Source organism: Coffea arabica, chromosome 4c, assembly GCF_036785885.1.
Source record: "Coffea arabica cultivar ET-39 chromosome 4c, Coffea Arabica ET-39 HiFi, whole genome shotgun sequence".
Classification (NCBI taxonomy): domain Eukaryota; kingdom Viridiplantae; phylum Streptophyta; class Magnoliopsida; order Gentianales; family Rubiaceae; genus Coffea; species Coffea arabica.
This window is the reverse complement of record NC_092316.1, coordinates 39,829,657-39,852,968: the sequence shown is the minus strand read 5'-3', so window position 1 is coordinate 39,852,968 and position 23,312 is coordinate 39,829,657. Positions and strand designations below refer to the sequence as shown.

At 37.2% G+C, this 23,312-nt stretch overlaps 1 protein-coding gene across 3 annotated transcripts; it reads left to right on the top strand.

Annotated features, from left to right (window-relative positions):
• The first annotated feature begins 13,052 nt into the window (after positions 1–13,052).
• Positions 13,053–22,331, top strand: LOC113693845 (histone deacetylase 5-like). 3 transcript variants are annotated; one of them, XM_027212582.2, is made up of 14 exons: positions 13,054–13,370; positions 14,115–14,316; positions 14,813–14,959; positions 15,087–15,199; positions 15,869–16,080; positions 16,676–16,740; positions 16,874–17,044; positions 17,181–17,267; positions 18,812–19,040; positions 19,120–19,241; positions 20,038–20,231; positions 20,410–20,536; positions 21,764–21,828; positions 21,952–22,331. In XM_027212582.2, the coding sequence occupies exons 1-14, from the start codon at positions 13,198–13,200 to the stop codon at positions 22,115–22,117; spliced, it is 2,073 nt and encodes a 690-aa protein (XP_027068383.1). In that variant the 5' UTR covers positions 13,054–13,197; the 3' UTR covers positions 22,118–22,331. The 3 variants fall into 3 exon arrangements, with proteins under 3 accessions (XP_071902318.1, XP_027068383.1, XP_071902319.1); XM_072046217.1 differs by lacking the exons at positions 21,764–21,828; positions 21,952–22,331 and adding an exon at positions 20,625–20,904 and having other exon boundaries at positions 13,053–13,370; XM_072046218.1 differs by lacking the exon at positions 21,764–21,828 and having other exon boundaries at positions 21,952–22,191.
• Positions 22,332–23,312: the final 981 nt, after the last annotated feature.

Sequence of the window (23,312 nt, the reverse complement as noted above, 5' to 3'; positions counted from 1 at the left end):
CGCCGTTTCAGGTTGAGCGGTAGCAGTAGACCTATCTGCTTGTTCCGGTTGTGAACTCATGTTTACACGACTCCTCTGAGCTTGACTACGGGATCGTGTTATGATGGGGCTTCGACGAGAAGTTATGTTTAAATATTACCTGAGAATTTTTGAAAAGATTGCCTTTAGATTCAACCCTCGCTTAGTTATTCCAATAAAATAAAGAAAAAGAAAAGAAAAAGGCAAGAGTTAGTAGATATCCAGAAAATTCGGATGCATGTCCTATGGGGGAACCCTTTTTGTGCCAAGGGTAGGCCTAGAATGAGGATGCAATCCTCTGAGGTAGGCACTATACCATACCTGATGGATCTGATCAACTCATTGAGTGAAAAATAATTTTGAAAGAATTTGGTCAATTGGAGTGACGAGAGATTTGTCAAAATGAGGACAACGTTCGAATAGATTGATCACCTTTGATTTGCAAAACGCACGGGTTTGACCTTGACGAACCTTCTATCGAAGAGATTGGAATTCGTTGACAAATTTTCTCAGTGAAGCATGAGTCAAAACCCCAACTGATCAAATAGTTGGATACAATGGATGGTTTTCTCAAAAATCGACTAGATTTCCCAATTTGGAATTCGATATCGAAACCCTAATTGGTCAAACGGGTTGAATGAAATTGACAATTTATTTAAAATTAACCAGATTACCCTAAAAAGGGAAACTAGTCAAATGAATTGAGTGAAATTTAAAAATTTACTCAAAATTGAGAATTTTATTCAAAATGGACCGGATTATCCTAAAAATTGAAATTGATCAAATGAATTGAACGAAATCGGGAATTTATTCAAAATTGACCAGATCGCCCTAAAAAGGGTAAATTGGTCAAATGAATCGGACGAAATTGATGATTTATCGAAAATCAACAAAATTGCCCTAACTAATCAAATGAATTGAATGAAATTGGTGATTTCTTCAAAAATCGACTAGATTACCCTAAAAATGAGCAAATTGATAAAATGGGCTGGATGAAATTGATGAATAAAATGGCGGCCCAATGGATTGAATGGAATTGGGAGCTTATATAAACAAAATCAAGCTATTCACTGGTAGTTTCAAAAATTTATTACGATGCATTAGCCTATGAGCCTTCTAAAATCAAATTTTGGCCCCAATTTTATCGTTTCAATAGGAGGAATCATTTGTGAATTTCTTCAAATTAATGTCCTTTTACGCAAGGGATTTTTACCAACTTTAATAAAATGGCCAAAAAGTGATTATTAGACGCTCATATTCCAAAAATTGCTCTTATGAAGACGATCGGATCCTACCTTACCTTGTGCACTACCCCTTTGGATGGTACAAAATGTAAACGTGCAAGTCTTTTCGGATTAAGTATCCGAGACACAAGGTGGTTTATTCCTGACACGGGATCGCCAAAATGGCATTTCCTTTTTAGGGTTTATGCATGATGCCAGTTTATTTAAGCGATAAAACATGATATTATGATCTAAAGGGACCTTTTATACGCCAAGGTAGGCTTAGAATGCTATGCAATTATTAATCTATGAATGCAATATACCAAAATCTTTAAACGTTCAATAACCTATCTACAAGGGTAGATTCTAAAAGAAGGTCATGCCAGCCCTCTTATTTGCCTAATGTTTGTGAATGCAAAAGATAAGAAACAAAGAAACGTTAGTTCAGCACATAATCACATAACACATTGGACAATTAGATAATAAAACAACAAAGACAGATAAGGAAAAAGGGATGGGACCCCTCCCCTCGTGAATAGCGTTTCCTAATTTAGGGTAAGGTCGACTCTACCCTAGGCAATTCTAATATGGATGCATGAGGTTGGGGTTCGCTAATGCATCTAGACTCGATAAGCTCAATAGGTCCCCGAGCCTTCAGACTTGGAAACCAAGGGTCATCAATCCCAAGGTTCTTTGTCGGTGGCTCGAGCGATTCCCCAAACACCGCTGCGCACACATCGTGTCACGGCTACGTGTTTGAGTGAATCTATCAAAATCCTCAACCTTCGACTAAAAGCTAAAGGTTTATCAACCCATAGCTTAAAGCGGAAGATTGAGTGACCCATTGGATCATGCTACACACACATCGTGTCGTGATCACATGTCCAAGTGGGTCGCCTAATCCTAGTAGGGTGGAGTGGCGTGACAAGCCACTAAAAGAAAAATAAATGAAGGGATAAAAAATAAAGCGTATGCACGTATGCTAGTGCTCGTTTGGAGGGGAGGGGTGGAGAACCAACGCGAGGCTCTAAGGTGATGTCCCCCACCCAAAATGCAATGCAAGCGCGAGATAAACAAGTAAACATACATCCAATCAACCAATCATACATTCGTGAGCGAGGGAGTAGTTTGAGATGTGTGCGAGGCCAAGGGGTCCTAAAAGGGAAAATGCAACCCTAATATCCAAAATGCAATGCATAAAAGGGGTAGAAAAAGGAAAAGAATGGCTAAATCAAATGCTCGGATCCACTTAGGATTTCCCCAGTGGAGTCGCCAAGTTGTCGCGCCCCACTTTTGAAATTAGTGGTGTGTGAGTAGTGTGTGTAGTGTGTGTGAACGTGTGTAGAAATGAAAAAAAAAGACCGTGGGATTGTGAAATACGACGGTTTTGGTCAAGTAAAGTTCAAAAGGGTTTTTTTTGTATAAAAAATGGAGTCGCCACTTGGTATAGAGTTAGGGTGTACCAAGTCACCCAAAAATGGTTTTTGTTTTTTGAACGAAAAAGTAAACAAACCCTTTTAAAACTTTTAGGTCTACGTAACCAAAGAAAGGGATCGGGGGTCACATTTGATAAGGGAGAAGGCAAAGGCAAAGCCTAAGGCACTCCCTAACCCTAGCCAAAGCTAGTTGCGTGACTTAGCCTCACGATTCCTAATTTTTCTACCCAAAGTATGTATCGCGTGTTGGATATGACTATATGAATGCAAAAACCTAGACCTAGAGGGACATGGGGGAAATTTCTCTTCAAAGGTTGAGTGGTGCCAATCACATTAATTGTGAAGCCCAATAATGATCCTTTGGAGAGGTCACACATAATTCTAAATGACGTAAAAATGAGTGGAATGCATGCCATGTGAAAATGTGAGTTTGTGTGAAGTGAGAAAAGTAATAAAAATAATAGGATGTAAGTGGAGGTGTGCAAATGTATTTACAAGGTAAGGTGTGCAAATGTATTTACAAGGTAGCGTGCTAAGGCTATTTTGTAGCCAAACTCGCTCGTTTCCCTTATCGAAAGGGGACTCTCAAGCAAATGTATCCTATAACTAGCATGAATATGCAAAACCTAAAGTGAGAGGGAAGGGATTAGAGGGGCATGCCAAATGATAGAAAAACTAGGAAAAATACGTGAAATGAAGTGAAGCACGCAAATATGCCCCTACGAAAGGGGAATGGCCTATTGGGTCTAGCATTGGACTAGCCCTTTCTATAAATGAGCCACAACTAGCGTTGGACTAGTGTGGTGACGTACATTCATCCATCACATTCATCCATGGCTATAGAAAGCAAGTAGACATGCCAAACGCTCATAAACACATAGCACATAACACTTAGCATGCTCGACTAGATGCAAGAACCTAATAAAGCAAGTAACACATAACACATAAGCATGCAAACAAACTAATGAACCTATTACATTTGCTAGCTAAGCACATGTCTTCAATAGGTCTTCATCAAGCTCTCCAAGCCCTATCTATTACAAGCCAAGAGGTGTACACATACCCCATAAAGAATAACTTAAATAAAAAGCAAAAGTAAAAATGAAATAAATAAAAGAAATTAAGGAAAGACAAGGGAAGCAAGTAGACATGCAATTTTCACTTAGCACGTTGGATCACATAGTGGAAAGACAAAAGGATAAAAGAAAAGTTATACCTCCCTCGCGATGGTAATCAAATGAAGTAAAAATGGCTTCAAAACAATAAAAAGGTTAAAGTACCACTTTATTTAAGAAAATTAAAAGAAATATGCAAAACAAAGCTTACTTGATCATAAAGTCCCTAAAGTCATGACTTAAGCGCAATTGAAACAAAGCATGGTAGTTAATTGAAGCAAACAAGCAATGAAGTTGCACAAATTAAAATTACCAAGGATCAAATTGATGAAATTATTTAATTGATTGGGCCCTAGTGGAACAAGGAGAGACTTGGGGGGCCAAAGTGTAATTTTTGGAAAACATTTACATGCATGCAATCAGCAAATTGCGGCCAAAACTGAAACCATTTCTTTCAGCCGTTTCTGCTACCATTTTCATGCACAAGTTTTTGCAACTCCACGCAACTTTTGGCAGACAAGATTCATGCAGCACTTTGATCCATTGCCAATTAAACATGGCTACAACTTAATAACAATGAGATTCTTGGAAGACTTTCATGCAAGTTTCATGCAACAACAAAAAAAAAACAAGAAATTTCTGCAACTAAAGTCCACAGGTTTCTGCAACCGAAAGAAAAAATCTGCAATCCCATTTTTCTCAAGTTTTCCGCGAGCTAGGCTACTCCATGCTCATGTCTCTTTGCATAACAAAAGGGAGGGTTGAAACCATCACATGCCATTTTCAAAAGGAAACAATCCCCACCCTCTTGTATAATGACCCAAGCATCAACTATTCTGCCCAGATTTTTCAACAAGTCTTTGAGATAGGAAAGTGTAGAATAAGAAAGAATTCAAGCAAAAGAACAGCATATAGGAGTCGGATAACAAAAGGCAGCCCCAACAACTTGGAAGTGTGAGATGGGAAAATAATAACAAGCAGAAAATCAGGAAGCATCAAAACTTTTAGATGTTACTCAAAGTTTCTGGTTTCTTGCTACGACTCTCTGCCGCAATTTTCTGCTATAACATGTAGACTCTCGGCAAACAAAAATTCACATAATAGCTTTGAAACAAATCCAATTAGAACCATTGCTCTACACCTCTTAACACAACGTGAACACTTGAAACTAACCAAATAGACCCCAAATAAATATTTCAGCTTCTCAAAGCAACGACTTAAACAAGCAAAAGAGTACCAAAACATGTGGTCCATTCTCCCTTCCCGTCTAAAACAATCAGCTTTTCTTTATTCCCTGGTTTTTAGTGTAAGTGTGCAAGTTCCACATAACTAAAATCTGATTTAGACATCAAACCTTGATCACATAATTTCAATCATCCAGGCGTGCAAAATCTTGGCAAGAACTTTCGATGATTTTCTGGGTTTTTTATCAAAACGTATAACTGTGCAAACCAAACCCTAGTCAAAACTCGCGACTTGCTTCATCTACACTAAAACCCGACATCCAAACAAGCAACAAGAACAAGAAGAACGGCGACCAATGAAACATTAGAACAGATTTGCCCGAAACCTTTTCCAATTTTCTGAAATTTCTCTATGCATGAAGATCAGCCTTGACCATCAAATAAAACTACAGATTCATCGTATACCCCCCATAGGCAAACCCCAAACTGCTATTCCTAAACCCAAGTCAGCTCGATGCTCATCTGACTCCATAGAACCCACATAAACACACGACTAAATACGCAGCAGTGGAAATTTATGGTTGAGGGGGGTCGAAACAGGGATCTAGGAACAAACAAATTCTACGTGAAACCATCCAAAAGCAAACATCAAAAACATGGAAAATCAAAGAAACAAACCAAACAAGTAAAAAACAAAGGAATCAATTTGGACCTTAGATGAAAGCCCAGAAAAAAATCACAGCAGGTGATTTGCCGTAGAACCGTGCCTTTCAGCGATGATTGAAGCCGATGGTAGAGGCGGTGTTTCTTCCTTCCGTTTGCTGCTTTTCCTTTTCTTTTGCTGAGATTCGGTCTCTCTCTGCCTCGCTCAGCCTTTCCTCCGTTTCTCTCTGTTTTCGTCTCTCCCTTTTCTCTCTTTTCTGCCTCTTTGTTTTTTCCAGCCACCGAGCTCTCTTTCTCTCCTCTTTCCCCTTTTCAAACCCAACAAAGCTGCGTTCTTTTCTCTCTAAAACCCTAGTCGCTTCCCTCTCTCAACCAACCGTCATCCCCCCAAAACTCTCTGCTAAAAACCTCCTTTCAGCCGTCCGCCCCTCTGTTTTCTTTTCCTCAGCTTTTTACTCAGCCGTCAACTCGTATTCCCTTCTCTGTATGCTCCCCTCTCCTCCTGCCGGCTGCTTTTCTTTTTGCTATTTATATGGGAGCCCCAACCAAAACCTAAACCCAGCCGTTCCTGCTATATTTGCAACCAAGGAGCCGCCTAGTCCTTCCTTGCAAAGCTGCAAAAAAATGCAGCATGCAGCGACACTTTTTTTTTTTTAATCTTTTCAACTAATTAATTAATTAAACAAAATTGATAATAATAATAATAATAATAATTGGATAAAAATAAATAAACTAGAAACAACAAAATGCAATTTCCATTTTCCTTTTTTTTCATTTTCCATTTTTCATTGTTTTTTCCTTTTTTTTCTCTTTTTCTTTTTTTTCTTTTTTTCTAAGAAGTTCTATGCTAAAAACTTAAAAATAAAAAATAAAACTAGAAACTAAAACTAAAAATCAAATAAAACTAAAAATAAACAGTAAATGAAATTACACCAAAAATTTGGTGTCTGCACAATAAAAGTTAGAAAATCCAAAAGTGTACTATACATACTAAATACAATCCCAAAAGAGTTATAATTGCATTCCCCAAAAGTGCCTGCTCATACTATTACATCCTTGTAATTACAATCCAAAACCAAAATGTAGACCCTAAGGAGGGTCCTTGTACAAACCACCACAACAAAAACAAACATCCTAATTGTCCAACTATTACAAGCAAATCTAACTATACTAGTGTATGTGCCAAAAGTCCCCGCGTCGGCCCCTGCTAAGGAAAACAAAAGGAAAGGGGTAAGTTATATGCTTAGTAAGTAAACAGGGGCAAAAGCGTTAATTTCACGTAACCACAGTTACACAGTAAGAGTAAAGCAAAAGCAGAAAAATAACATTCGATAATAAGGATACGGGTGGCTCCAAAGCCAATTCATATGCCATGCGTGACCTCCTGTCGACACTCCGTCGACCACAATTAAGGTCCGTAGAACTCCACTTGTACACCCACCGAACACCTTATCACCCTCACTGGCCAGTCACCTCACAAACTTGCCCGGGCGAACGAAATCACAAACTTGAGCTTGAGTCACAAGCTCGGGTCACAAACTTGGTCCACATACTCGGTGAACCGGATTTACAAACTTGGTGACCTCAAACCAAGTTGGACTGACTTCGAGCAAGCCCTAACCGGCTCGAATAGTCCATCTAGGTCATGAGATCGGGCCCTAAACTCACAAACTTCACGAAATTATTCAAAAGTCACCCCGAGCCACAAGCTCAAGGGTTTTAGTTCCAAAATTGCTCATATACACAAGTCATGGACAAATATGTGCGCAAGTTAGGGGTTAGGTCGAGTGCGATAAAGTACACCCTCGCCTAGGTACCCTCTTCATGCATATCAAAACACATAAGCAACTAACACCCAAGAGCGGCCTAAATACTTACTCAACGAACAAAAGAGCAAAATACGAAATTCGTGCCGCGAGGAGTAGCTAGTAGGCCCCACCGGCTCCACCTAGCTCACCAACGTCTGAAATAGAAGATTGTGTCATAATATATCACAACCAGCTACTAACATACTTAAAACAAGCAAAACAATAAAATCGGCACACACGAGTGCGGAAACGGCACACGGAAACGGGAATGGCGGCCTAGCCATTTTGCCGTCAAAACTGTTTTGAGCCTAATCGAAGCTATGAGTGTCGGATCAAGGTACATGAGGTACCGTTGCGAAGCTAAGAGAAAAGTCTATAACTTTCATGAAGACTCCTAACTCCGGATCTGAACAGAGATGGGTTGAAAGTGCAGAAAACCGTTCCAGGAATTCGCACTCCAAAGTAACAGACAGGGTATGTTTGCTGGACTATAACTCCCAGCTCACAAATCCAAATCAGGAAATTCCAAAGGCATTAGAAAGCTGAGACATAAGGCTAAAACTTTGAGCCAAGACCTGAATCCACTCAGAACAGAACGAAATTTGAGTGTCAAAGTACCCGTCAGAACTGTCCAGATTCAAAGGCAGTTCTGACGATTAATCTTGTTTGGGTCATAACGGAAGCTACGAAACTCGGATTTCGACGCACTTTACACCGTTTCGAAGCCAAAACCAAGATCTACATTTATTATGAAGGAGTTACCACCCAGATCGTACGGTATCAAAACCGAAAAAGTCACGGGCAGAAGCTAAACTAAAAACACAGAACCTGATGTTCAAAACAGGCTTGAGTATTTCATCTATAACTCATGATACCCTAATCCGTTTGACCTGAAATTTTACAGGAATATTCAGAACTTAAGGGGCTACAATATTACAGAAGGTCACTTCACACAGTTTCGAGTGTAACAAGGTCAAAAATACCATAGACTACACCAGAATCGCAAAAATAGGTTTACAAACCGTATTCTGGTTCAAACATCATAAGTTAGGCTACCTAAGTCCAAATCAAGTGATTCCAAAACCATCCGAAAGCTAAGATACAAGGCTACAATTCATCAGAAGACATAAATAACCAAATCAGAAGTATTCCTGGTCAAATTAGCCAATTACAGAAGCAATACTCAAGTTCGGGTAGAAACAGGGCAGCAGGGTATTTCGGTCTTTTCACAGGCTACGTTGCTCCGATTGAGCTGAAATTTTGTAGGCACCTATAAAATACCATTATATACAACTTTCATGTTTTGACCTAAGGCCAATTCGGCCTCTAACATAGGGCTACAAAACTGGACAGAAAAGAGGGAAAAATTTTCCAGATTCTGGAATTTTCAATTTTCAATGCAACCTTTCTTGATTTCTTACTTCCAACACTACCAAAAGCCCTTATATAACCTTAATTACACCATATATTAACCATACACCAAGTTGGGCAGCAAATCATCAAACCCTAGTTCATATAACCAAAAGGGGAAAACCCCCAAAACATGATAGCATCCATTATTCACCACCAAATTTGAGTTGCTAAGCTAATTTACACAAGATTCAAAAGATCAAAGACCATGATCAGATTTCATACCTCAAAGACAAGCTTGGATGAGTGATAATCAACCCCCTTGGAAAATTTCTGGTTCCCCTAGTTTTCCAACTCACAATTAGCACTTTAATCGGTTTGGAAATTTGATTTTCTCACTTGGTTTGGCTAAGATTCAAGAAGAAAGAATTTTTCTTTTGCTCTCCCTTTCTCTCTCTCTTTTGGTCGGCCAGCAGCAGAAATAATGAAGGGAAAGTGCAGAAAATTGGTTTAAGAAGGTTAGTTGCTCACTTGGCCAAGAAACTCTAGGATGGCGACAAGTGTCGCCACCTCCACCTTTCATTTTTCTCTTTCTTTCCTTGCTATTTCTAGCCTCTAATTTTCGGTCAAACAAGCTGACAATTAAGAGGATATTTTGCTCAAATATCAATAAACTTGTATGGTAAGAAAGTGGTGGTCAATTGGTGCGTTCCCGGTTCGCGCCGTTTTTCTTAAAAACACACGTACTAGGGTTTTTACTTCCTATTCACTAACCTTATCTCATTGCTCCTAATCACATATTATTTCTCACTTAAAAGTCACTTTTAATCACCAAATTGATCCTTGGTCAGTACCGAAAATTCATCCGGCGAAAAATCGTGAAAACCCTAATTTGCCCCAATCTTGAAAACGAAGAATGAAACCCTACTTTTTAGGCTCATTTACACTTATTATGGAATAATTGGATAGTAGGGATTTAATAAATAATAATTTCCAAATAAAAGGAAATTTTTAAGAAAACGTGAGGAATTTTCCAATTCCAGTGATTAAAATTAGGGTTTCAATTAAAATGTGAGAGATTTAAGAAAACCGGTTAGTCACAAGTAAACTAGGGTTTTTGACTAAAATTTTAGGGTTTCTAGTCTTTTAAAACAAAATAAGGTTTTAATCAAACCCAAAGAAATACACTTTAGTATCTTCTTTACCAACAACCTCCTTATTATTATTATTATTATTTTTTCGGGGTGTTACAAAACTGAAGGTGTTCGTTGAAGATCAAGGAAAGATGATGATAACGGCGAGATCATTTGTTATGCTAAGAAGAAGAAAATGGTTGGGTCGTTGGAACTTTCAGAGCAAACGGCGGAGGTTGCATGGCAACCCCGCCGACAGCCATGAGTCTTTTAGCATGGAATTGCTGAGGCTTGGGGAAATCTTAGCCAATTTGAGCTTTACTCATTTTGATTAAGGCTGATATCCCCAAAATAATTTTCTTGTGTGAAACAAAAATGCTAAGTAAAGATATGAAAAGGGTGCGAAGAAATATAGGGTTCAATTTTGGTTTTTTTGTAGACAAAGTGGGACCGAGTGGTGGTCTAGGACTAATTTGGAATGATGATGTTGATTTGAACATTCAAAATTGAAGGGGACACATTGATGCCATAATTACAGAGGAGGAAAGGGGTGTGAAGTGGCAATTAACTAGTTTTTACGGAAATCCTGATGTTGCAAAAAGAAAATTTTTCGGGGAGCTTCTGTCAAGGCTTGGGCATTGCTTTCATGGATATGTATTGGCGACTTTAACGAGATTCTAGAACAAGATGAGAAGAAAGGTAAACTTGAAAAAAGATGGTCTCATATACATGACTTTAGGAAACCAATTAATGAGGTAGGTTTGAGGGCTGAGAGAGTGGAACTTGTATGTTTACTTAAAAAGGTTAGCATCATCATGTATCAAATCTAGATGTTTACATTTTCCAAACTGTATGTGCTACAAATTCCCCTAGAACGAGAAAAATCCGCAATCCCATAGAAAAACCTCAGTCTATAAGGAGACAAGTTTGGATGAAATTTGGGTAGACCAACCACAATTTGGGTGAATTCCAAATTGATATGACACTCAATCCACTCAAGAACACACTCAAAGTGAATCAAGATTTGGAGTTAAGTAAGAGAATCCACTCAAACTTAGAGGAAAACTTCAAATGCTCAATGTCATAAAGTCTCAACTGAATAACCATGTTACATACAACGTTATTTAAAATAGATAACTTTCTAGACTAAACCCTATGGATTGGACCCTAATAACTAAACAAACTTAACTCAATAATTGGCCCATTAAACTCAAAGGTTTAACACACATTGGCCTTTTCATTGATTAAAAAATAACTAAATAAATAACTTAGTTTAAAGTCAAACAATAACTAATTAAAACGGATAAAATAGGAAAAATCTTAAAAATCATGATACAATCCGCGAAATTTGCGGATTAGCAAACACCTACTCTGATGTGTCCACATCTTATCTGACACAAGTCTTCTGGTCACAATATTTTTGTGTTCAATTACAAGACATGCCCATGGCTTATAGTATGAAATCTTCTACCCACTCCTTGAACAAACACTTCAACTAATTTTGCTCGCTCCGCATCCATATCAATATGGCTTTGAATGATTAGATTTCGATACCATTCATAAAACTATGTTGTGACACTTGTAATTAATAAGCTTTAGTTTCTGTTCATGCGAGAAAATTTTCATTCCCTAGCTTTATAATGGACAAAATGCATGATTATGCTGGAGTTAATCATTAAATACAATACTAACCATGAATTGAGTTCCTATGATAACTTGCTAAAGGTGTGCTTGTTCTTCAAATGCTTTGCTGGTCAACTTTCCCCTCTAATGCTTCTTCAAGGTCATGGAACACTTCACAAAAGGCATGCATTTTCAAGACACTTTTTCCAGCCTTTATATGTTGGCAACATAGATCCATTGCACTATCAACAGTCTTTTTCTTTTAATAAGTTTCTTTGTTCTAGTAAGTTGGAGGTCCCATCCCTCCTACCTCACCACCTAATCCAACTGTTCCTCTTAACTATTAATAGTTATACTTGACTTTAACAATCAAGTTAGTTCAGTTTTCTATATGTATTCTTTGTTGTCCTAAGAGGATCAATGTTGTGTCCATCTTTGTCCTTTTTTTTTTTGTCATTTTCACAAACAAGTGATAAACGTTTTCTCCTACATACAAAAGGGTAAATTTGGAAGAAAAAAGTGTGTCAGTACATTTTTTTCATTTTTTAAGGCCTTTATTTCTAAAGGTTGAAATTGTTATCAAGTTTGTCAATCACGGGGAGGGCAGTATAATTTCTAATATTTACGTGAAATTGTCAAAAACCTCAAGGGAAGTTTCGGAAATTCCCCTATTTTCAATTTCCTTCTTATCTTGTATATATTATATCGCTACAATATATTTTTCTAGAAAATTTTTTAAAAGTTGCAAACCAAATGAAACATTGTATTATATGCTTGGACAGCTTTACGCATGGGTTTTGTTATGTGCATTGCAATGGTGCATATTTTGCTTGTATTAATGGTATAATCAAGTGGAATGACTACTAATTATAGAGTGCGGACAATTTAGAACAAAAAATAGTTGCATGGGGCAAAAATATGTTATTTGTTTAATTTAGTGTCTGATAGGGACTGTCACCATTTCTTTTATCTTCTTAATTCCTAACTCAGTTATCGAAGATGGAATTCCTTGAGGTACTTGGGAAGAATTAGAACAAGCTAAGAAAAAAAGAGAATAATACCACCGATACAAGATTAATGAATCATCGATTATGAAATCAAAGGCAAAAGTGGTTGAGTTGTCATTGACAAATATATTGGGTAAACGTCATATCCGGCCATCTTTTATGTTACTATATATTTGTCCTTTCACCAAGTTTGACACCAGTTTTTTTTTTTTTTTTAAATGTATATAGAAGGGTTCGAACTGAAATCTTTTACTTGTATTCCGAAACCATTCAGCCCATTCCTCTCCAATTTTGGCACCACTCTAGTTGTTAATTAATTATCAAAGGTTCTTTTCCAAGTACAAAAAAATTATTTTTAAGTGCAAAAAAAAAAAAAAGAAAAACAGAAAAAAGGGGGCAAAATAGAAAATGCCTAAACTTTTAGGTTCATTTGCTGCAATTAACCCTCCAATAGATTCTGAATCTGAAAAGTTTCCAGTCTCCTGTTGTCTTTTTATTCAGAACCTCCCTTTCCACCTTATTATAGTCAAAAAACAGAGAGAGAGAGAGAGAGAGCGCTCTGGGGACTGAGTAGCTGTAGGGAGCAATCAGTCTTGACTCTTGAGAGACTCTCCTCTTCAGCTTCCAATTTTCCACCATGGACTCTTCCAAAACTGCGAGCGACGGTGTTCTCTTGCCTGAACGACGCCGTGTGGGGTTGTTGTACGACGAGAGAATGTGCAAGCACTTTGACGCCACAGACCATCCTGAGAACCCCAATCGCATCCTTGCCATTTGGAACAAGCTCGAATCCTTTGGCATCCATCAAAGGTCCTTCTTTATCATGCATGCTACTGTATATTGATATGTGTTTACGGTGTATGTGTTTTTCTTTTCTTTCTTTTTTTTTTTCCATTTTTTGTGCAGGATTTATGTTTTTGTTTGTGTATAATCTGTGATTTTTTTTTAAAGTCTTTTTTACGTTTATAAATTACGGAGAGGGTTTCAGCTATGTGAGGTATTTGAATGTAGGTAGAAAATTAGGAGAAATTAGTTTCCTTTTTTTTTTTGGGGCACCCAAGTGAATATTATAATTGATATGGGCTTTGGTTGCAGGTAATGATCCAACTGGGCATAGAGTAGAAGCTATGGTACTTGCCAAAAAAATTTTTTAAAAAAAGAGGGGGTAGTAGCTATGGTTGCTATAGAATTTGTTGAAATAATAATCGGGGTTCTTGCAGGGAGAAATATAAAATTGGGTCTTGATGAAAAGGAGGCAGGGGTTTTGATGGGAAACGTTTACACCACCGACCTCCCCTGCCTTTTTACCTCTTCAAGATTGAAAACAAGTTTGAATTTGAATACCGTTTCTTTTTCAAATGGGGACCAAGAAAGACCATGCTTTTACTTTATAGTTCACCTTTAATTCTCTTTTTCATTTTTTAAGATTTATTTTTTTATTTGGTTATTTACTTGGTGAAGAAGCTTGCTTGAAATTTTTTAGGGATCTTTAGAAGATTAACTTTTCTTGGTTGGAAAGCTGTCTGAGTATTTTTGTCTGTTGGTTATTTTCAGATGTGTTATTTTGAATGCAAAGGAAGCAGACGATAAACATATAGCTTTGGTTCACACCAGAAGTCACGTTGATTTCATTAAGAATATAAGTTATCAAAAGTTCGGTTCAAAATGGGATAGGATTGCTGCAAGATTCAATTCTATTTATTTCAATGAGGGATCATCTGAAGCTGCCTATCTTGCTGCTGGCTCTGTTGTAGAGGTAAGATCAATTGTCTGAAAACTACTCATGTATGTTTCACAATATGATGGCTGTCATTTAGCTTAAACTTTTTGAAGAAGCCTGACACACTGAAAAAAAATGTAAATTAAAATGAATGCTCAGACTAGGCAACACAAATCAAATCTCTACCCATGTGGTTGTATTCTTATTTTGCCTTGCATATCATTCATGTAGGAAAATTTTGGTAGAAAATTAATATTATCACCCCCTAATTAAGTAAATAATTGTCCTTTGATTGCTCTGGGTATTTATTTAACAGTTCATTTTGAGTTGTTTCAAGCAATTCTTTTTTTTTTTTTCTATTTCATAAACCTTTTATGCTATGATTATTTTGAGAATGTTGTGTTTCCTTCCAGTTCTAATATTGTAAATTTATAGTCAATAAAACTTCTAAAGTTTTGCAGTTATTATTACACCATCAAGGACTTAGTCGGTGAAAGTAGTTGCTTGGCTTACTTCTGCTTTTTGCTGATAGGTGGCTGAGAAAGTTGCCAAAGGAGAACTAGATTCTGCATTTGCTATTGTTAGGCCTCCTGGGCATCATGCAGAAGCAAATGAACCGATGGGATTTTGTCTGTACAACAATGTTGCTATTGCAACTAGTTTTCTCTTGAATGAAAGAGTGAGAACTAGTTTTTGTTAAAGGCCTCTATATCTAGTCATATATCAGAGCATTGCGGATTTTAATTTTTGAAATAGTCATGTATTCATTTTTCTCTTGCTCTTATCTGTTAATGGTGCCATATCAGACAGAGCTGGGCATCAAAAAAATTCTGGTTGTTGATTGGGATGTTCATCATGGAAATGGTACTCAAAAGATGTTCTATAAGGATTCTCGAGTACTATTCTTTTCTGTGCACAGGTATGTGGAAATTTAACTCCTAATGGTTTTAATATTTCATTCCTATGAAACATACGTAATCACAATCAACTTTTTAATTATCCAAATATGTGACTAAGAACCGTCCATGATTAGATTGTTAAATCAGTGAATGTTCTTTCCTTTTGAGTTCAATTTTAGTTCCTATAAACATAAGGAAGGAAGACTTTAGGAGTAAAATATCTGTGTTAGTATTAGCTTTATGCTCATAAGATGCTGCATGATACAAAACATTGGCGTCTGGGATGGACCACTAAGAACACAGATCTAGATCACCACTGCTAATTGTCTACTCTTTTACCTAAAATTCTTAGAATAACTTGTACCAGTAAGAGATTTTTAGAATAACTAGCACCAATAAGAGATTTTTTAACTAGTAATTATTTCCAGGCGATGTCAGTACAGATAGTAATTTGGGTCAAAAACAGTCAACAGATATAAATCCACTAATTTCTGGCGTTAAGTGCTCAACCATTATTGTTCTTTCCTTTTCATGCGTATGAACACAGAAATAAGCTTTGTCTTTGTAGTTTTGAAGTATAATACTTGGACTCTGAAATATTGAGTTGTACGAAGTTTACAGTTGATCTGACATCATCTTTGAGTTGGTTGTCTTATTGAATTGGTTGCTTGGAACTTTGACTCGATTAGGCATGAATTTGGGTGTTTCTATCCTGGTGGTGATGACGGATCATATGTAATGATTGGGGAGGGACCAGGTGCTGGATATAATATAAATGTTCCTTGGGAGAATCGCAGCTGTGGTGATGCAGACTATCTTGCTGTTTGGGACCATATACTAATTCCTGTTGCCAAGGCATTTGACCCTGACATGGTTATTATTTCTGCTGGTTTTGATGCAGGTTAGCTAAGAAAGTGCCAAGCAAATTTCTTTTGGATGCTTTGACCCCTGTGATTTTGTTTAAACATATGCTTTCTTATCTTTTTCCTTCCTGAATGAAGGAATTGTCTATAGATAGTTCTTGTTTATACGAATCAACTGTTTGTCTTGTTGAGGTTAGCTGAAGGATGGTCATACACTATGGCTATGGATCGCATAGTACAGCCACTATTTACTTCCAAGCATGCACATGTTGCACTCGATTGAAAATTTGTTTTCCAGATCTATAAATGGACATTTTTTCTTAGAAGATTTAGTGAAGGCTGTACTGTTTGTCCATAGAAATAGTCCAACAGTAGTCACTGTTACATCTATTATAGTTTCTGTGACTGGCAATTGCATGAGCACATGTGATTATTGCTGGTCATCTTAACTTTTTAAGAAAATTCAAGCTCTCTCAGCCCCACCCACAAAAAAAAACAAAAAAAAAACAAAAAAAAAGTCATCTTTCTTAGTTTAACTTTATATGGTGAGTTAATTTCCATATAATCCTCTAACAAACATGTTCCATCAGGCTCATTGATGATCCTAAATATATGTTTGTTCTAATTGAACAGCCGTTAATGATCCTCTAGGCGGCTGCTGCGTTAGTCCATATGGGTATTCCATCATGTTGAGCAAGGTTAGATTTGAAATTGTTGTTTTGGATGCATACAAAATCTTACCTGCCCTTTTCGCTTGAATTTTCCCTTAGTCGATACAGTTCATCTTTACGGTGTAGAATGTTGAATTTTTTTCTTGATTGCTATATGTAGTTAATGGAGTTTGCTGAGGGTAAGATTGTCATGGCACTGGAAGGAGGATACAACCTTAAATCTTTAGCAAATTCAGCTCTAGCTTGTGTCCAAGTGTTGCTAGGTGACAAGCCAATTGTCAGATCTTTGCAGGCAGATCCATTTGAATCAACATGGCGAGTGCTAGAAGCGGTACCGCAGTCTTTTAGTGCTATTTTATTGGTCCATAATTTCACTGCATTAAAATTTACTAACTCAAGTGAAATCTGACTTGTCCTTTGATTTTCTAAGTTTTGCACTGCATAAGGCATGATTATGTGGTTTCCAGGTTCGTGAAGCATTAAGTGCATTTTGGCCGATCTTCGCTAAGAGGTTACCTGAGGAATTAACCAGTAAGAGGACATCTCTAATCCTGGTGAGATATCATTCCTTTGTTCCATTCTTATAACATATTTTTAAAATACGGTTTTTCCTTTCATCCTAGAGATTAAAAAGCTTATGGTTCTATTGCCCTTAAATCCATTATGCACTCCTATGGTTTCATAATCTTGTGCTAAACAATGTGGCATGAAAAATGTTCTCGTCTTTTGTTTGTCTTTGATTCCATGAGGGCCTATATTTAGCATACTCTTTCTTTTTTCAGTCAACTTTCTTGCAAGGAATTTCTCTCCATCATCTTGCTTTGCAGTGCTGGAAACAGTGTGGAAATAAAGAATCTTGTGTATAATTCTGTTGAAGCTTAGGTTCTTAAGGAAACCCTGATGTAAAGTCGTAAAAGTGGTCTAAAAAAGTAAAATTCCTCAAAGCATAAGAATGATGTTATTAACCGTAGGGGTCTGGAGGAAAAGATAAATCCATTACAGCATAGCCCTAATTTTCCTTTGACTTTCAATTAGCAATAACGTGGGCACACAATGTTAGCCGTGATTTTCTTAAGTTCTGTTTCAACTTTATTCTCCACGTACAGTTGACAAGCCGCCTCTACATGATTATTAAAGCAAGCTCGTTGAGAACAAGAATAAACATTAGCATGTGCAAGTGGATTTGCTTTCTTTGGGATATCTACTTGTTAGTCACATATTTGTTTTGTGCTTTTTTGTGAAAATGAGACCATAGATAATCAGATATTGTACCTTTGTTTTCTTGAAATGTACACTTGTTAAAACCTTGACATGCAAATATTACGTAAATTAGTAAATTTCCATAGTAAGATCTTTCCCCTTACTGAAATTTGCTACCACTATGATCTCATAAACATAGAAATGGTTGTCCATTTGGTATTTCTCGACACCCATCATTGCAGAATGTTTCTCAAACTCTGAGGGACCACAAGAACCTTGATGAACTTAAGTCAAAATCTACGTAAAAAGTATAGTAACTAATATTGCTGTAATTTGAATAGTCATCATAAATTGGGAGGAGACTGACTGTAGTCTATGAAATACATATATTCCCTTGATGCTGTTGTTTGGTAGGCATTACATATTTAGAGTAGTCATCCAATAACTAGATCACCTCAAGGTATTCCTTTGAATTGGCATCATGGACAAAAGCTTAATGAAACAGAAATATAATTACAATTGCGTAGAGCCTGAAAGTTTTCTTGAAGAACTTTATGTGAGATGCCTCATGCTGTTAACTATTAAGTCTCTAAAATGAAAATAATATGCACAATGCTCAAATATGTGCTTATTACATGAATCCTAAGGTTGTTGATGGACTACAAAGTGAAACTGCGAAGGGAAGAAGGAAAAGAAATATTCTAAAAGGAATAAACATGTTCTAAATTAAAACAAACAAGGAAACAGAATATAGCATATGAGGTTGACTTGTTTGGCCAGGTTTCCTTGTCCATATTGTTAATATGCAATGCTGCTACAATGGCATTGGAAACTACTATATCTCTTTTGTATTTTCTTTTTCCAGCATATTTATGATATCAATGATATCCTGTTCCAGATCCCTTGTTCTGATTCTGAAGATGAATATGACAATGGTCCTAATACAACATCAGAAGATTATGAGGCAGCTATTGAGCATGTTATAGGACCACTCCAGAATTTGGAAGTTGATGATGGTCATGGTACTGAACTTACAAATGGTCCTAATACAACATCAGAAGATTATGAGGTAGCAATTGAGCATGTTATAGAACCACTTCAGAATTTGAAAGTTGAAAATGGTCATGGTACTGAACTTACAATCAAATCTTCGTTTTCTAAGTACCTTTCTACCAGATCCTTGTCACTGAAATTTACTGAATGCAGATCAAGCTATAGCTTTTTCTTCCAGCTGGAGATCAGAACTTTCTAAGATAGATATCTGGTATGCTACTTATGGATCAAATATGAGAGAATCAAGGTTCCTTTGCTATATTGAAGGTGGACAGGTGGAGTACTTTGTCATAAGCTTCTATATTTCTTTGCTGCAACTTTTTGCTTTTGTATTAGGTAGTCGTCTTGGTAGTTTTCTCATGAAAACGTGCATTGAATCTTGTGTAACTGATATAAATTTGTTTACCTTCTAGTTTGCACTTTGTCATTCTTTTTTTTTTCTGGACCTACACTGTTCAACCCATGGCATAGTAGTCTTGTTGAATTGTCTCCATATCTATCCAAAATCTGAGCATTTGTGGCATTATGTATGCTTTTTAGATGACGTGCAGGCTGAAGCTTCTGAGTGAAATTATTTTGTAATTTCAGATTTCATCAATTTTGTAAAGAGGAAACAAATGAATGCAAAGAATATTCCACATTGAAATTAATTATTGTGGCTTATTGCCAATCTTGTAACTCTGTGTAGTCTGCCTTGTTCTATTTGCAGAGTCTTTCTTTGAATTTAGCTTCTTACCTTTCACTTTGGACTCCCTATTGGTTCCATGACTTCTTGTTGAATTGTCTCCATATCTATCCAAAATCTGAGCATTTGTGGCATTATGTATGCTTTTTAGATGACGTGCAGGCTGAAGCTTCTGAGTGAAATTATTTTGTAATTTCAGATTTCATCAATTTTGTAAAGAGGAAACAAATGAATGCAAAGAGTATTCCACATTGAAATTAATTATTGTGGCTTATTGCCAATCTTGTAACTCTGTGTAGTCTGCCTTGTTCTATTTGCAGAGTCTTTCTTTGAATTTAGCTTCTTACCTTTCACTTTGGACTCCCTATTGGTTCCATGACTTCCAGGTGGAAGGAATGCAGAAGCAATGTGTTGGTTCAGTGGACAAAAGCCCACCCAAAGAGAGTTGTTGGAGGACTTTCCCTCATCGTTTGTTCTTTGCTCGTGACTATACTGCTACTTGGGGTCCTGGAGGGGTTGCTTTTCTTCATCCTGAAAGTAACAGTGAAGATAAAGCTTACCTGCGCTTGTACAGGATAACGTATGTGTGCCTCTTCATGTCCTATAATCATTTTTTTTTATGTCCTTCAAGCTGCAGAGCATTAAGTTTGTTAATATTAAGAGAACAGATGCCAACTTTCCATAAAACTCTGTTTTGGCTTTAGCATCCATTTGTGGGAAGCTGTTTTGACAATATTTTTTATTCCAATGTGTTTCAGACTTGAGCAGTTCAATGACGTCTTGGTTCAGGAGAATATCCTAAGCTCCAGAACAGGTCCATTGTTTGGTTTGAAAGACCTACAATCTATTGAAGACAAAAAGTGCATATCTATAGAGGCTATTAAGGTAAATCTGCATGATTTTATGTTCCTAAATACAATTTGTACAACAGACAATAAATAATAGCATCTGAGTACTACTTTGCTTTTATTAGCTGCTTGACGTGCACTTGGTGCTTGAGGTTTTGAAAAAGATGAATTTGAGATTACATGAAGATGAAGATATTGATCATTTGCACGGTTGTATGATTCTGAGTCCTGCTAGACTGCACACATAATTTCACATGAGATTTTGAATTAACCACGTTCAAACAATGTGTCTGTTTTCCTCTCTCTTCTCTTTTTTTCCTCTTTCACCACATGAATGAGATGGCTCCTCGGTCATCACCCCCACCATAATGCCATTAAGGCAGCTGTCCACCATCAAACCAGAAGGGTAGGGCAAGAGAGGAGGAGAAAAGTAAAGGGAGCATTGAAAAAAGGAGGACTGAGCTAATGTGTTGGGGCACAAGAGCCAAATAAAAAGGAACAGAGCCTGTGTATTGGGGAGACAAAGGGAAACTTGCCTAATTATTTCTTTCTCAGTTTCTTGTGTCCTGAAACAGCAGAAAGCAGACAGTAATTCTATTGTGTGAAATAGCTCATTTGAAGGTATCCAAGCTCATTTTACTTTGTGTCTATTAGATGTCAGAAAAGTAAAAATATTTTCATTCTTGTTTTGACCAAGACGGTTCCAGAAGTAGTCAAGTTGATTATGGTGTTTGATTGACCCAATGTGACTTGTCGAACAAGGGTAGGTTTTGGAAACTGCATTATAGCCAGATCATCAAACCTTAGCTTTAAATTATTTTCCTGTATAAAAAATTGCTAAGTTGCCTTTTTAATTTGGTTTAGTTGTTTTGAGTAATTTTTAACTTGAAGAGTGTGCATTTTTTCTTTTTCTGTAATTTGTTTTATTTTTCCTTGTATTTTAGATTTTAGTGATGCTGTTTCCTATCTTCTGGTGCGGGGACTAACAAGCAGTTCCATTATCTACATATACCCTTTATAGCTATAAATTCCTTTCTCTTTTGGTAATTAAGTCAATCATGTGACAACATGAATATAACACTAAAAATGGGACTAATTACCTTCAGAATATCCTAGCGAACAAAGCAATTTGAAAGTCTTGCATATAAATAATTTATCCTCTCATGGCTAAAATTCTAGGTTTATGAACTCTTCCCTTGTGCGCATGAATCAATTGAAGGTATCAACTTGTTTCTCTAACTTTGTGGTGTTTTTCATCATATAGAGAGGCTGGTATCATAATGTCCTTTACTTGGGTAAGGAGGACAACTTACCAGTTATAACAATGACGTAAGTTCATTTGCATCTTAAAATTATATTGTTCTTTCAACCTATTTGCTGTTCTTCCCAACGTATTTCTATTCAACTGACCAGAGTTTGATCGGCAACCTCACATCATTGCTTTCCATTCAGGTGCACCCTCTATAGTGTAGACAATTTCAAATCTGGGAAGTTTCCGATGTGTGCTCCAGGCAGAGGCTATGCCAACACCTTGATTATGGGACTTGTAGAAGGAAACAGGCTCTCTAATGAGGAAGCTGTGGCTTACATAGAGGAAGCATCTACCAAGAAATTGTGAATTCTACATCTTTGTTTTTGTTTGTACAGTCTTACGGCTATTTTGCATGCGAAGCGACGCCCCATGGCTTCCAATGATTATTGTTCACAATGGAACCAGGCAAATTAAGCCATGTACCATTTTTATGCTTGGGAGCAGTTAATCATGTTTATACGGCTGTTCTGTAGATGCAAGTTTGAATGACAAATTCTGTGCTCGAAGAAAACTTTCTTAATCTCTCTCTCATCTCTCTGAGGCATGCTCTCCTTTGATTTGTGTTCTTGCATTCTCTTCTCGCAGCAGATTTGCTTCTGGCTAAGAGTTTTAAATAGCACAAAATCTCACTTGGATAGTATTTGTATCACATTTGGTTTCTCTATTCCAGCAATTTTTCGTTTTATTACATATCTTGTTCTGGCTGAGTACTTGTACTATCATACCACACATAATTATCTCATTAGTTCGCATCATGCTGATATAATACGCCAAGTGAAGATTTCAAAAATCCATCCAACAAGGTGGAAATTTGAGTTGGTGCATTTCTGTGAGAGAAAAGTGTTAAGAAGAATGGATTTGAAACCTTATGGAAGGAATCAAAGAATGTGAGAGAGAAGTGCAAGGAAGGAATCAAAGAATGATTACAAAAGCGATGTTAATAAACCAGTTAAAGCGTTAATAAGATACTAGAGCAAGACCTGTTTTAAATAAATTTTGATATTGGAATATCTCAAGATATGTTCAAAATCAAATTTGCTCTTTCAACTAAGATCCATAAGTTTGGTAGATTCTTTTAATTGTTATCATAAGTCCTTGATGGATTTAAACAAAGTCATTGAAAATTACAAGCTTGTCTGCAGAGGCCCCGTCCTGGGCCTGGACACGTGGCAACCCAGGAATGATAGAGTTGGGCTTGGACTCCAGGCCCCTAACAGCTATCCTGGGGCACACCGCCACTAGGGCACCGAAAGGCTGCAGGGAACAATCCCGTAGAGGACGGGGAGAATCCCCCTCGGCACGGGATTGAGACTATACCGGGTAAGTCCCGAGACGTACGGAGGTCGGACTCTCGAGCAGGTATCAATGGTAACGCAGACCAACTACACAGGGTACGCTCACTATTCATCAATTACTTCCGACTGTTTTACTTCCCGTGAATCTTACTCGCCGGAAAACTAACTTGACCGTCGGAGTGTCCCCGGGGACCACCTCGGGGCTC